General features: G+C 41.3%; 1 protein-coding gene across 3 annotated transcripts in view; it reads left to right on the top strand.

Annotated features, from left to right (window-relative positions):
* COL2A1 (collagen type II alpha 1 chain) overlaps positions 1-13,553 on the top strand; it is an 88,486-nt gene extending 74,933 nt beyond the window's left edge. For 2 of the 3 annotated variants that reach the window (XM_039332764.1, XM_039332762.1), the window contains 9 exons: positions 283-390; positions 514-567; positions 3,460-3,567; positions 4,729-4,782; positions 5,853-5,960; positions 7,914-8,202; positions 9,583-9,770; positions 10,050-10,292; positions 12,917-13,553. In XM_039332764.1, coding sequence (XP_039188698.1) covers positions 283-390; positions 514-567; positions 3,460-3,567; positions 4,729-4,782; positions 5,853-5,960; positions 7,914-8,202; positions 9,583-9,770; positions 10,050-10,292; positions 12,917-13,063 — 1,299 coding nt within the window. In that variant the 3' untranslated portion in view covers positions 13,064-13,553. The remainder of the gene's footprint in view (positions 1-282; positions 391-513; positions 568-3,459; positions 3,568-4,728; positions 4,783-5,852; positions 5,961-7,913; positions 8,203-9,582; positions 9,771-10,049; positions 10,293-12,916) is intronic. The other variant, XM_039332763.1, reaches the window with a different exon arrangement.
* The last annotated feature ends 214 nt before the right edge of the window (positions 13,554-13,767 follow it).

The raw sequence follows: 13,767 nt of genomic DNA, 5'->3' as shown, positions 1-13,767 counted from the left end.
TAATTAAATAATAAATGTAAATAAATAACATGAAGGAGGAACTTCTGCAAAGATTTTCTGGAGTCTCATCACTATGTCCTTGTCATACCAGGACTAACCATAACTTCCAAAATGTTTCCCCAATGGCTTGTTCACCTCTAGCATTGACTAAGGCATACTGCGTCTCCTAATAGCACGGACCTGAATTAGAAAAAGGCATGTGTAGTTGTCTCTTACTCCATCCTTCATGCATGCGGCATTAAATATTTGAACTTTGTGTCTTTCCTCTCCCTCTCCAAACAGGGTGAACGTGGTGAGACTGGTGCTGTTGGAAGTCATGGTGCTCCCGGCTCACCCGGGGCTCCAGGTCCTGTTGGTCCAACTGGCAAACAAGGAGACAGAGGAGAAACAGTTAAGTAACAAGGAAGAAGTTAGAAAGAAACCCCTCTTCAAATCCATTCTGAAAACTACAGTCTTTGATCTTCTCATTGGCAGAAGACTAGGTCAACATATCATTGTTTTGTTTTTTTCCAGGGTCCTCAAGGTCCCATTGGCCCTACTGGCCTTGCAGGAGCAAGGGGCTTACCTGTGAGTACTTTTTCCCTTTGTCTGGCTTCACCTTTTCCTGACTTCTTGTAAACATTATAGACTTCCCCCAGAGCCAAAAGCAATCAGTAAAATTGCAGCGATACCATTGAGAATTTGTTTTCAATAGCATAATGACTAAATGCCACAGGGAGCACTTTCTTGTTTTGCAAAATCAATTGGTAAAATAGGTTTGGCTCTTAAAAATGTGAACCCTGCTATCTGAACAAAAATAGTACAAGAACCGAGGCCAAGAGCAGCTGAGAAATATACTTGTGTATGTTTATGTGATATTTGAATAGATGTCTCTTGGGTATAATAACCATATGTTCCTTGTGCAGGAGCATTTAGCACATTTCACTGAGACGGGGTAGTCTGTCTTTGCCTCTGCTCTCTAAATGGAAGGACAGTCATCCTAACAATCATTTAAAGATGTCTCAGAGCCCTGAAGTGGATTCCTTCTTCTCCCAGATAAAATTGAGAAGCAGCATGGGATCTCAAAAAAAAAAACCAAACCCATAGCTGTATCTCAAATGTTGATGTCAACGCTGCTCACATTGGATGTTCTTGCTGTGGCAACAGATGAAGATGCAGCCTTTTTCTTTCTTATACTGTACTCTTAGAGTTAGATGATATTGGGGGAGGGGGAGGAATGTGATGGGAATTAGTTAGACATACAAGATTGAAATAAGAGCTGATAAAGCATGGCCGGGATATGGCAAGAATAGCATATGCACAGTGCTGGAAAAATGAGAATATACCATCAGAGGAAGAAGTGATAAGAAAAATCTTGGACTGTGCTGAGATGGACAAATTAACAAAAGAGATAAAAGAAAAGGAAGGCACAGAGTACTATATAATATGGAACAAGTGGTATGACTGGTTGGAGACTAGAAATAATAGTGGAAAATAAATATGGAAAGGTCAAAAGTGAAAATATGTGTATAATAATGTATAATAATAATAATATGAATTATTCTTAATAAGAAGTAGAACATGAAGGAAGAAAAATGTAAATAAGAAACAACGGGACAATAAGGACAAATATTCTAAAGAAGAATAAGGGGGGAAATGTAAATAATAGAAGATTACCATTACGTAATCGTTGTTAAAAAAGGGGGGAGGAGTATATACTGTGTGTGTATGTGTGTTATGTTTTGCTTTGTTTTGTTTTGTTGGTTAAAAATAATAATAATTATTTATTATTATTATTATTATGGACTCGATGATTAATAATAATAATAATAATAATAATAATAATAATAATAATAATAATAATAGCATGGCCAGGATAACGAACTGGGCAGAAAACCAGCATTTCAAACTAATTGGAGAATGTGATTTATGACAGTTAGTTGTAGGAGGGAATTGTGCTTTGATCTATGTGCTGAAGGGAGGGGAAGTCAGATTTTGGTTTAATGTCATGGTTCTGAAAAATGAAACTCTTCAAAGAACTTTGAGGCATTGTTTACTTTAAAGAGTCTTTAACCGAGCAGCTATGTACGTGCCAAACCTATGCTGCTCAATTAAAGACTCTTTAATTGAGTCTCAATTAAAGACTCAAAGTTCTTTTGAAGAGTTTCATCTTTCGGAACCATGACAATTGAGTTCTTGAAATAATATGTGTTACAAACAAATGAGTTGTTTGTTTCTAAAATTGAAATAACTTTTTACCAGATGGCCATGAAACACATCAAAAGTCTGCTAATTATTTCATCCAGAAGAGGGAGCGAATGGCCATCTTCCTCATTTATCACTTCAGGTCACCATGAGTGTGTGCCAGACAGTATTCTAGCACTATCAGTCTGTGGTTAAAATCCACTAAAAAAGTTGAGAGCATGCCATAGTTTCCCTAATCATAACATTCTGCCAGGGCGTGTATGGCCAAATGAAACAGTAGTTCCTTGCCATCTTTTTTAGCCCCTAAGTTGCTTTCTACTTGTTCTCTACCACCACCCCAGTTTTCTTTTTTTCCTTGTCAATTTCTTCCTAAGAAAGTGGGTACCATTTCAAAGCAATAGCCTACAGCCATCATTTTTCCCCTAAGTATGCTCGCAAGGCCCTCTTTTGGCCCCGGAGGCATTTTTTTTTTTGTAGATAAAAATGATGCTGGAGGCTTTTTTGTTTACGTGTGACAAACTACTTTCCATTTTTAATTTATTTTGTTAAAATTCTCTGTAGGCATATTGAGACACAGGAGCATTTAACTGCTTGCTGCTGCTATAAGCATTTACCACTAAAGAAAGACCAAACCACTACAGTCTTCTACTTCAGGGGTCTCCAACCTTGGCAACTTTAAGACTTGTGGACTTCAACTCCCAGAATTCCTCAGCCAACCAAGCTGGCTGAGGAATTCTGGGAGTTGAAGTCCACAAGTCTTAAAGTTGCCAATGTTGGAGACCTCTGTTCTACTTAATTTGTACGTATCAAGCTAACCTTTCTGTTTCTGGCCAAAGAATCCAGATCTGAATGGTGCATTCATGGAAATTAATACTAAATCCAGTGGTGTAAACATGTTTTAGTACCCTTAAACTAGGCTCAAAGTAACCAAATTTTTTCTAGTTTAATCGCTATAGTTAGTACTGTATCTATCAAGGTAGATGATTGAAATCTTAGGGGAGGGGTTGTTGTCATAACACACTTTGCCAGGAACACAGGAGCTTTGTGACATCAGAACGTAACAACCAAAACAATGAAGCTCGCTTGCCAAGCTTGGAGTAGAGCTACTGTCAAAATGAAAGTAAATTTAGTTCACTATTTCTGTTGTGCGAATATATAGAGCATTGTGGAGTAACACCTCCACCTTATGATTCTGTAGCAAGCAAGCTTTCTGTAGCAAGCAAGCTTTCCTGTGATTCTCTGCTTCTGAAGGTGGCTTGTGTTTTACACTTCTAGGGTCCACAAGGCCCTCGTGGTGACAAAGGTGAATCTGGAGAGGCAGGAGAACGAGGTCTGAAGGGTCACCGAGGATTCACTGGCCTGCAGGGTCTCCCTGGGCCTCCTGTAAGTTTTGATTTCAGCACATCCTTGATAGGATTCAGCCCCCATTCCAGGCTTGCCACAGATTGTGAATGTTCCTCTGGGTATGAATTGGCCAGTCTAGAGAAAAGAAGGACTAGGGGTGACATGATAGCAGTACTGCAGTATTTGAGGAAGAGAGCACCAGAAGGCAAAGCACCAAAAGGCAAGACAAGAAAGAATGGATGGAAACTAATCAAGGAGACAAGCAACCTGGAATTAAGGAGAAACTTCCTGACAGTGAGGACAATTAACCAGTGGAACAGCTTGCCTTCCAACGTTCTGGTACTTCATCACTGGAGGTTTTTAAGAAGAGACTGGACAGACATCTGTCTGAAATGGTATAGGGTTTCCTGCTTGAGCAGGGGGTTGGACTAAAAGGCCTCCAAGGTCCCTTCCAGCTGTATTCTATTGATGATCTGTTCCTTTGTTGTAGCGAGGATAAGAATCAGTTCGTCTGAAACAATACTATATACACTTCTCTCGACAAAGGTTCCATAAATAATAACTCTTAGCAAGACTCGTGAACTGAAATTCTGTAAAGTAAATAACCCTTTAAAACAGTGGTTCTCAATCTGTGGGTCGGGACCCCATTTGGGGTCAAACGACCATTTCACGGGGGTCGCCAAACCACTCTGTCCGCCATTTTTTCCCTTTTCCCTAGCTGTCCTACTCTCTCTTATTGGTGGCCACACCCACTTGGGGGTCACCACAACATGGGGAACTGTATTATGGGGTCACGGCATTAGAAAGGTTGAGAACCACTGCTTTAAAAGGCTTGGGAATTTAAATTACCAACCAGACAACTCTAGGAATCTTTGAAAACTGATCAAAGGATCTTCAGTCCAGGAGATAGTTATTACTTGACAATTTTTCCCCCTTCTAATGACCTTCTCCAAAAGATACAGTTGCAAGATATCTATACTATAGGATGAGTTTGTACCTTCTAATAAATTTCAGACTGTTCTTCAACATGCAAGTGCGCAGAGGATCAGTGGCATGTTAGTTCATGCACAGAGGCCAATGAATCAAAGATCATAAAGAGGAAGGCTCCATGTTGTAGAGACCATTTGGGCTCTTCTACGGAGAAACTATAATGCACAAATTTCAGATTTAACTATACAGCTGTTTTCCTTTCTTCCTTAGGGTCCTTCTGGAGATCAAGGTACACCTGGTCCTGGTGGTCCTTCTGGTCCCAGGGTAAGTACAATCAACAGGGCACTTCAAAAAGGCTCATTTCGTGCCACTGATCATTTGATGGGTATTCAGTCTGCTGCATGATGAATGCTTGATTCATCGGGCACGATGCTATGATTTGCAGAATTTCATTATTTTCCCAAGTGACAAAATTTGATCTAAACATGGAATTATAGGCTCTGAATTTTTGGATGTTGATTAGTTTAGGGCAGGGTTAGGCAACCTTGGCTCTTTTATGACTCGTGGACTTCAACTCCCAGAATTCCTGAGCCAGCATGGCTGGCTCAGGAATTCTGGGAGTTGAAGTCTATGAGCCATAAAAGAGCCAAGGTTGCCTACCCCTGGTTTAGGGAGAGGAGAGAAGCAGTTCCCTACTGAGACAAAGTGGAAGAATATATCTTGTTTCCCAACCCCCTTCTGGCTCATGTCATAAGGGCTGGGAAGTTCCCACCATATGTAGAGCATGTCAGATTGGGGAAACTCTCATACTGCAATTTTGTTGGAGCAGAAACTTGGAAGTATCCGTGTGCTTCATTGATTGATTGGACAAATTTATGTTGCAGCCCCAAAGTTCTTTCCCTTATACTTTTCTTATATAGGTAGTGTCAATGCTGCTAATATCGGATGTTTTTGCTTTGACAACAGTTAGAGATGCAACCGTTTTCTTCTTATGTTTTACTTTTAGAGTTAGATGATGCTGGGGGAGGAGGAATGTGCATGAGAGTTTAGATAGATATAATAATATTGGACTTAGTGTGTGAACCACGGTTAATGAAATAAGAGATAAGAAATGGCGGGTTGGAGATCTGGAGGGAAAGTCTGCATTTCAAACTAATTGGAGAATGTGATTTATGACCGTAAATTAGAGGAGGGAATTGTGCTTTGATACTATGTGCTCAGGGGAGGGGAATCCAGTTTTTGGCTTCCACTGTGTTAGTGCCGATGCTATGCTTCTCAAATAAAGATTCTTTAAGGTAAACAATGCCGCCTTCTTTGAAGAGTTTCATCTGTCAGAACTATGACAGGTAGCATTTGTGGGGAGCTGATTTGACTTTTTTCTGACTTTCTCCTAGGGTCCCCCAGGTCCTGTTGGTCCCTCTGGCAAAGATGGCTCTAATGGGATGCCTGGGCCTATCGGCCCTCCTGGCCCTCGTGGTCGTAGTGGAGAAACTGGTGCAGCTGTAAGTAACTCAAAAAAAGCTATAAATACAGGTAGTCCTCAACTTATGGCCATGATTGACCCCAAAATTTCTCTCGCTTAGCGGGACAGTTGTTAAGCGAATTTTTCCCCATTTCGCAACCTTTCTTGCCACAATTGTTCAGTGAAATACTGCAGTTGTTAGGTTAGTAACAGTGAATCTGGCTTCCCCAATGACTTTGATCGTCAGAAGGTCGCAAAAGGGGATCACATGACCCCGGGACACTGCAACCGTCACAAATATGAGTCAGTTGCCAAGGGTCTGAATTTTGATCACAATTTTTGATCATGGGGATGGTTGTGTGAAAAATGGTCACGAGTCACTTATTTCAGTGCCATTGTGATTTGAAACTGTCACTAAATGAATGTTTGTAAGTCAAGGACTACCTTCAATGGAAATAAAAAAGTACACGATATTACATAAAGGATGTTGGCATTTTTTTTCCCTGGGAGAATGAATTGAAACACAAAGTGTTTTGAATGAATTTTATTATTCCATGAATAAACAATACATGGAACTCCACAATATGATGAAATGTTTACTATCTATTTGCTTGTTACCTATTTTATTTATAAGCTATCTGATTCCAAAAGGCATTTCTAATTAGAGACTAGCAACTATATATATGCCATTTGCACATACACCCTGAGCTTTGTTTTAATCGTGATTTGTTGAAAAAACTAGAAAAAAGTCTTAAAAAAATAACCATGGCTTGTCAATTTCTGGCTTATACCTGCTTGTCCTTTTTAAGCTGTGTTTATCTTTTACTTCTCTAACTTGGGGCAAGACTTAAGTGATGCACAGATTCAAACGAGATCAGCAGAAAATAACAAAAAAATTCATATGTATTGTACTCACTTGCACATCGTGCTAAGCAAGAGTTATAGCCAATAGTTAACAATCCCTCTTCCTTTAGCTTTAAATTGTGAGTTGACTACCTGAAAACATGTGGTTTATTTACTGGTTGCATTTAGCAAAACAAGCTAAAAAACAAGGCAAATACTATATGATGTTTCCTGTGATATTTCAAAAAGCAGACTGACTCCTTCTTCTGACTCAAGGCCACTAAAAACTGTGCTAGACTATCCTAGGTCAGTTTTACTCCCAGCAATGGCCCAAGCTTGATCTGCAACTGCAGGTACATGTTGATGCATACCTACTCTGTGAAGGGGTTGGTGGGTAAGTGTAGGTTGCAGGTGGTTGCAGATGGGCCAACACAAACATCTCCCTAATCTCAACTATATGTTGTGTGGAGTTGTGCATCCTGCAGGCTGATTGGTTGATCTGACCGCCTGTTGGGAGGTGGGCAGAAGGCAAGGCACATTCAAATGACAAAAATGCAGCAACTAGAGGAGAGATTTGCTGACAAAATGGGGAGATACAAATACAGTGTAAATGCAACAGTTATGCAACTGTCTCTGAATAACAGACACATACGTTCTCTGACATGCAGTCATGCCGAAGTCTAACCCCAACCTAAGGAAGCTGTAAAAAGCTCTACCAGTGTAGGAGATGGGGCAAGGACTAGATAGGGGTAAGGACAAGGTCTAGGGCTGATATGACAGCAGGTATTCCAGTATTTAAGGAACTGCCACAAAGAAGAGGGGGTCAACCTATTTTCCAAAGGACCTGAGGGCAGGACAAGAAACAATGGATGGACACTAATCAAGGAGAGAAGCAACCTGGAATTTAGGAGAAACTTCCTAACAGTGAGGACAATTAACCAGTGGAACAGCTTGCCTTCAGAAGTTGTGGGTGCTTCATGGAGGTTTTTAAGAGAAGACTGGATAGCCACCTGTCTGCAGTGGCATAGGGTCTCCTGCTTGAGCAGGGGGTTGGAATAGAAAACCTCCAAGGTCGATTGATTGATTGATTGAGATATTTCTGTTCTAAGGCACGTCTGTTAGAACTGTCTCCTTTCCTCTTCTCTGACAGGGTCCTCCTGGCAACCCCGGACCCCCTGGTCCTCCCGGCCCACCTGGAGCTGGGATTGACATGTCAGCCTTTGCTGGCCTTGGCCAGACTGAGAAAGGCCCTGATCCAATGCGCTACATGCGATCCGATCAGGCTTTCAGCAACTTGCGGCAGCATGATGTTGAGGTCGACTCCACCCTGAAGAGTCTCAACAACCAGATTGAAAGCATCCGAAACCCTGAGGGCAGCAAGAAGAACCCAGCTCGAACCTGTCGTGACCTGAAACTATGCCACCCTGACTGGAAGAGCGGTGAGTCTCTAGGCCAGGGGTCTTCAAACTTGGCCCTTTTATGACTTGTGGACTTCAACTCCCAGAATTCCTCAGCCAGGCACGCGTGCCTGGCTGAGGAATTCTGGGAGTTGAAGTCCACAAGTCATAAAAGGGCCAAGTTTGAAGACCCCTGCTCTAGGCGAAGTGCCCTTGCCTGATTTGGGGTGGACCGGAGTGCTGTCAGCTCATTATATAAAACTTACACCCAGAAATAACCAAACGATTTGCATTCAAAGCATATATAGATATCCCTCACAGCAAGAGTGGCTTAGATATTTTTGATTCCTGCCACCCACATGGCTTCTTCAGCAATGTTTAATTCCTGCCACCCAGAAATCTGGGATAAGACGCAGTGGTTAGGATGCAGTATTGAAGGCTAATTAGAGCCTGGAGTTCAATCCTGACTGGCTCAAGGTTCCATCCTTCTGATGGGGACCCAGATTGTTGGGGCCAATATGCTGACAGTATAAACAGCTTAAAGAGGGCTGTAAAGCACTATGGAGCGTTATATAAAATGCTGTAAGTCATGTTGAGCCAAATCCCTGAAGACATGAGACATACTGTGGCGTGTAAATGTGGGCATATTCCTTTACCCAAATGTCACTGGAAGCCACACTGTACTAGAGAGAATGATTAAGAAAGTAGCTCTCCTTCCCCAAGCTCAGATGCACAATCTGTTATTAGAGGGAATCAAACAACACAACCTAAAAACGATAGATTACAGTCCAAACTATTAACATGTACTATGGAAGTTGCCTTGCAAGAAATCAATGACCTTTTTTTGGCAACTGCTGGTGGGATCTCTCATCAGAGTCTCATACGTGGGACTGTCCGTCTGAAGACTGTTCACCTTGGCTTTGTAGTTAACTGTGTTCAGGACAACTATGACCTGGATGACCGAGAATCTCCAAAGACATGTACTATGGAATCGTTAATCATTGAATACTGTAATGGTGATGCTCCCCCATATGTACTCAGTAAACATTAGATATATGTTAATAAATCAGTATCATTGGATGAAGCTAAACCTTTCAAGAATCTTTAAGATTTACCCTTCTTTGTTATATCCAGAGTAGATATTTCAGCCTTTGTTGTTTCACTTTTTACATTCATGTCCTGATTACTAATCAATTTCATTCTACTGTGGAAATTCTAACTCCAGTCTCATGTGATTAGTGAGGCATCTGGTGCATTAGTTAGACATCCGAGGCTACCCTTGGATAGGAAAATGGCCAGTGAAGGAAGTTTTTTTAATGATCAAGTGTGACGAAAAAATGGAATATATATGCATGCATATGAAAACAGAGAGAGAGAGAGACAAAACACATCCTTGTAACTAACTTTGTTTCCCTTTGACAGGCGATTATTGGATTGACCCCAACCAGGGCTGCACTTTGGATGCCATAAAGGTTTTCTGCAACATGGAGACTGGGGAGTCCTGTGTCTATCCGAAGCCAAGGAGCATTCCCAGAAAGAATTGGTGGACAAGCAAGAACAAGGAGAAAAAGCACATCTGGTTTGGAGAAAGCATCAATGGAGGCTTTCATGTAAGTAGAAATAATCAATAACTGCCCTTGCATTAGGCCCATTTGGAGAGAGTGCCAATTTTCCATGAGCATCCCAGTTTCCTTTCTCAGCTTTTCTGTGTTAACTTGGTTTAGTAACCGCATTTTTTTCTATAACACTGTGTGAAGGAAGAGTGCTGAATCCCACAGCCTTGTTTCCATGCTTTGTTGGTTTGGCAACTATGTGTGCTTCCTGTTCCTTCTTCCTTGGCTCTTTTAAGATGTCCATGTCCTAATGGCTTTGGCCTTGTCCTTTTCCAGCTTAGCTACGGAGATGACAACCTGGCTCCTAACACGGCCAACATCCAGATGACTTTCCTGCGACTCTTGTCTTCTGAAGGCTCCCAAAACCTTACCTACCACTGCAAGAACAGTATTGCCTACATGGATGCAGCATCTGGCAACCTTAAGAAAGCTCTCCTGATACAGGGATCCAACGATGTGGAGATGAGAGCTGAGGGCAGTAGCAGGTTTACCTACACGGCCTTGCAGGATGGATGTACGGTAAGTAGAAAAAAAGCAATCATGATTTTTTAGGGATATTGCTAGATGTACTGTAAGTAGAAAGAAAGCAGCCATGTCTGAAATGTATAGGGCTTCCTGCCTGAGGAGAGGATTGGACTAGAAGACCACCAAGATCCCTTCTAACTCTGCTGTTCTGAATGATTTATTGAAGATAAAGGACAAGGGGGGACATGATAGCAGTATTCCAATATCTCAGGGGCTGCCATAAAGAAGAGGGAATTAAGCTATTTTCCAAAGTACCTGAAGGCAGGACAAGAAGCAACGGGTGGAAACTAATCAAGGAGAGAAGCAACCTAGAACTAAGGAGAAACTTCCTGACAGTGAGAACAATTAATCAGTGGAACAGCTTGCCTCCAGAAGCAGTAAATGCTCCAACACTGGAAGTTTTTAAGAAGAGACTGGACAGCCACTTGTCCGAAATGGTGTAGGGTTTCCTGCCCGAGCAGGGGGTTGGACTAGATGACCTCCAAGGTCCCTTCCAACTTTACTACTATTATTATTATTATTATAAAGATTAGGATTCTGTCTAATTGAGTGGCATAATCCCCTCGGTCTGGACAACATACAGTGAGAAAAAATTGCAGCAGTATTGTCTGCATAGAGCAAATTTCTAATCATAATTTCACACCTGATTCCAAAATAATTTTTGAGCTCTGGTCTTGATGATGAGTTGTTTTATTTACTTAAAAGTGGGCTAATTACTACCAAGAAAGTAAGTACAAATACTACACAATTGTTCAGTTCAAGGGCAAGAGATCATAGTAATAGTACCAAGCTTAGCTTGCTGATCAAAGAAATTAGCAGATTTCCATTTCAGCCAAGTAATCAGTTAGATTTTTCTGTAGCTGGATCATTCTTCGTAAGTAATGAAAGCATTCCTGAGTAGGATTTTTTTTTTTAGCGATGCAAGCTTTATAGCTAAAACAGGATGATGGTTTTAATTACAGGAAATTCACCCCAGGGCTAGGAAAGGCCTCGCATCTAGCAAGCCCACCAGGAGGAGTTGAAAGAACATGTGTGCTCTGTATATGTGTAAAGGGGAAAAAGTCAGGTGTGATCTCAGATTAGAAGTTTCTTAGCTAAAGAGTGACACAGATGGAAATGACAGAGAGTGAATCTTAACTCTTGGTCTACGCCAGTGGTTCTCAACCTGTGGGTTGGGACCCCATTTGGGGTCAAACGACTATTTCATGGGGGTCGCCAAACAACGCAGTCCGCCATTTTTTTCCCCTTTTCCTTAGCTGTGCTACTCCCTTTTATTCTATTGGCTTTTGAAAGCCAATAGAATAGACTCTCTTGAATAGAGTCTAATTCTATTGGCTTTCAAAAGCCAATAGGAATTGTCCAGGCTGTCTCTGCCCTGCTGAGCTCACCAAAAGTCCCATTCTGCAAACAGTGCTGCACCAGTTGAGTAGTCCTCGACTTACGACCGTTTGAGTAGTCCTCGACTTACGACCAGTTGGGGGTTGCGGCATTAAAAAGGTTGAGAACCACTGGTCTATGCTCTATTTCCTGCTTGCGGTCAGGTGGGGCTGAGATATTAGTGCCAGTAAGTTCACACTTCCAACATCTCAAATGGATGAAACTGCTCTTATGGGCTATACTGCTGGGTTAATAATTGAAGTAGTACATGTAGCCCTTCCTTAATGATCAGCCACTTAGTGTTTTGACAGAAACCACTCTAAAAAGTACTTACAACTTGGTTCCAGGGTTCCAATTGCTGCACACACCCTACAGTCACATGTTCAGTTTGTTGCTTGGCAACTGGCTTGCCTTTGCAGCCAGTTGCAACATTCTGTGGTCATGTGACACAATTTATGAATGATTTTTGCCAGAAGCTGACCTTTTCAGCAGGTTTCTGGCAAAAAACACCCATAGGAATACCTTGACTTGCTTTAATGACTGCAGTGTTTATTCACTTAACAACTGCAACAAAAAGATTGCAAAATTGGGTCAGTTATGAGAGTGCCTTGACTTATGACTGTCATTACTTACGATGGAAATTTCAGGCTCCATTAAGATCATAAGCTGAGGACTACCTGTATTGGGTAAATTATAGTAGACTATATCAGATTGAAAGGAAGAAGAGAGACAGTTCTGAATCCAGTTCTGTAGAGAAGTCTTCTGTTGACCATATTATATACTCTGTCTTTCCCACGCTATCAAAAAGAAGTCAAAACTATATAAAGCCAGAGAGATTTGTTCTAGTATTTGAAATCCACATTATTTTATTCATCAGAGCAGGCAGGATATAGTTCCATCAACCCACCCTGTCTGAAAATATAACTATTCAAGAGAACATTAGGCCCTGATCTTCTAGAATCCCATAATCTGCTAGAATCCCATACCAGATCCATGAGCAGGTGGTGTGATGTTACCCTTCAGAACTACATTGCAAGCAAAACAGGACATCATAATTCCCCACTCAGATTTTTGAAATATTGATGCTACCATAAAATTCCACTGATTTGAAAGTAGACACAGCCAGCCTAAGCATGCCATGCCTTCCAGATGTATGATTATCCAAGCACCTCATTTAAACCGGAGTATAAATTTCTTGAAGTAATGCATCCTTGCATGCGTGTCTGTTTTCACCATTCCAGAAACATACCGGAAAGTGGGGGAAGACCGTCATTGAGTATCGATCTCAGAAGACTTCGCGCCTGCCCATCATTGACATTGCACCTATGGACATTGGTGGTGCCGATCAGGAATTTGGTGTTGATATTGGCCCCGTGTGCTTTTTGTAAAAGGAGAACAAACCCTGAAATCAATATTTTTTTACCAACCCAAGTACTTCCCAATCACTTTTAGGACTTCTGCACTGAATGGCTGAACCAAACTCCTCTCTTCCCCCAAAAAACCTTTTTGCTTACATTTTGGACTCTCTTACCAGTTTCTATGGCCACTTGCTTGAGTAGATCACGAAGCCAGCAAAAGAAAGGAAGGAAGGAAGGAAGGAAGGAACAACTAATAATGGTATTATTTATTTATTGTCTTCCTAGAGGGCCTTTCTTGGGTCAGGTGGTGATAGGAAGCTCACAAGCATATATGAAGGGTCCTCCCCTCCAGGTTGTTGATGTCCCCAATCCTGGTTGTAGCCAAATCTTCTCCCCACTCCATTCCGAGTGTGTATCAAAGCAAGATTACTGTGTACGATACTAAAGATGGTGCTATTATTGTAAAACAAGTCTGTATTTTTTAACATCAATTCATATAAAAACCTTCGTTGGAAAGTAACAAGTTGGTCTGATTATTTTTGATTTTGGCTATGGTTATGAATTCTATTGATTGGTGCCCCAACTTTTTATTTTCCTTTTATAAAATCAAATCAACTGCAGAGTCAGTGTTTAAACCTCTCCAGTATTCATGCTAACTTGCACACTAGAAAACAAAGGCAACCCCCCCCCCCAAGTGATGTGTGTTTTGGAAGAAAGAATACTGCCTTTCCACT

The sequence above is a fragment of the Crotalus tigris genome, unplaced genomic scaffold, assembly GCF_016545835.1.
Source record: "Crotalus tigris isolate CLP2741 ecotype Arizona unplaced genomic scaffold, ASM1654583v1 scf7180000024462.759394, whole genome shotgun sequence".
Taxonomy (NCBI): Eukaryota; Metazoa; Chordata; class Lepidosauria; order Squamata; family Viperidae; genus Crotalus; species Crotalus tigris.
The sequence above is the reverse complement of the archived record's forward strand: the minus strand, read 5'-3'. Positions and strand labels throughout refer to the sequence as shown.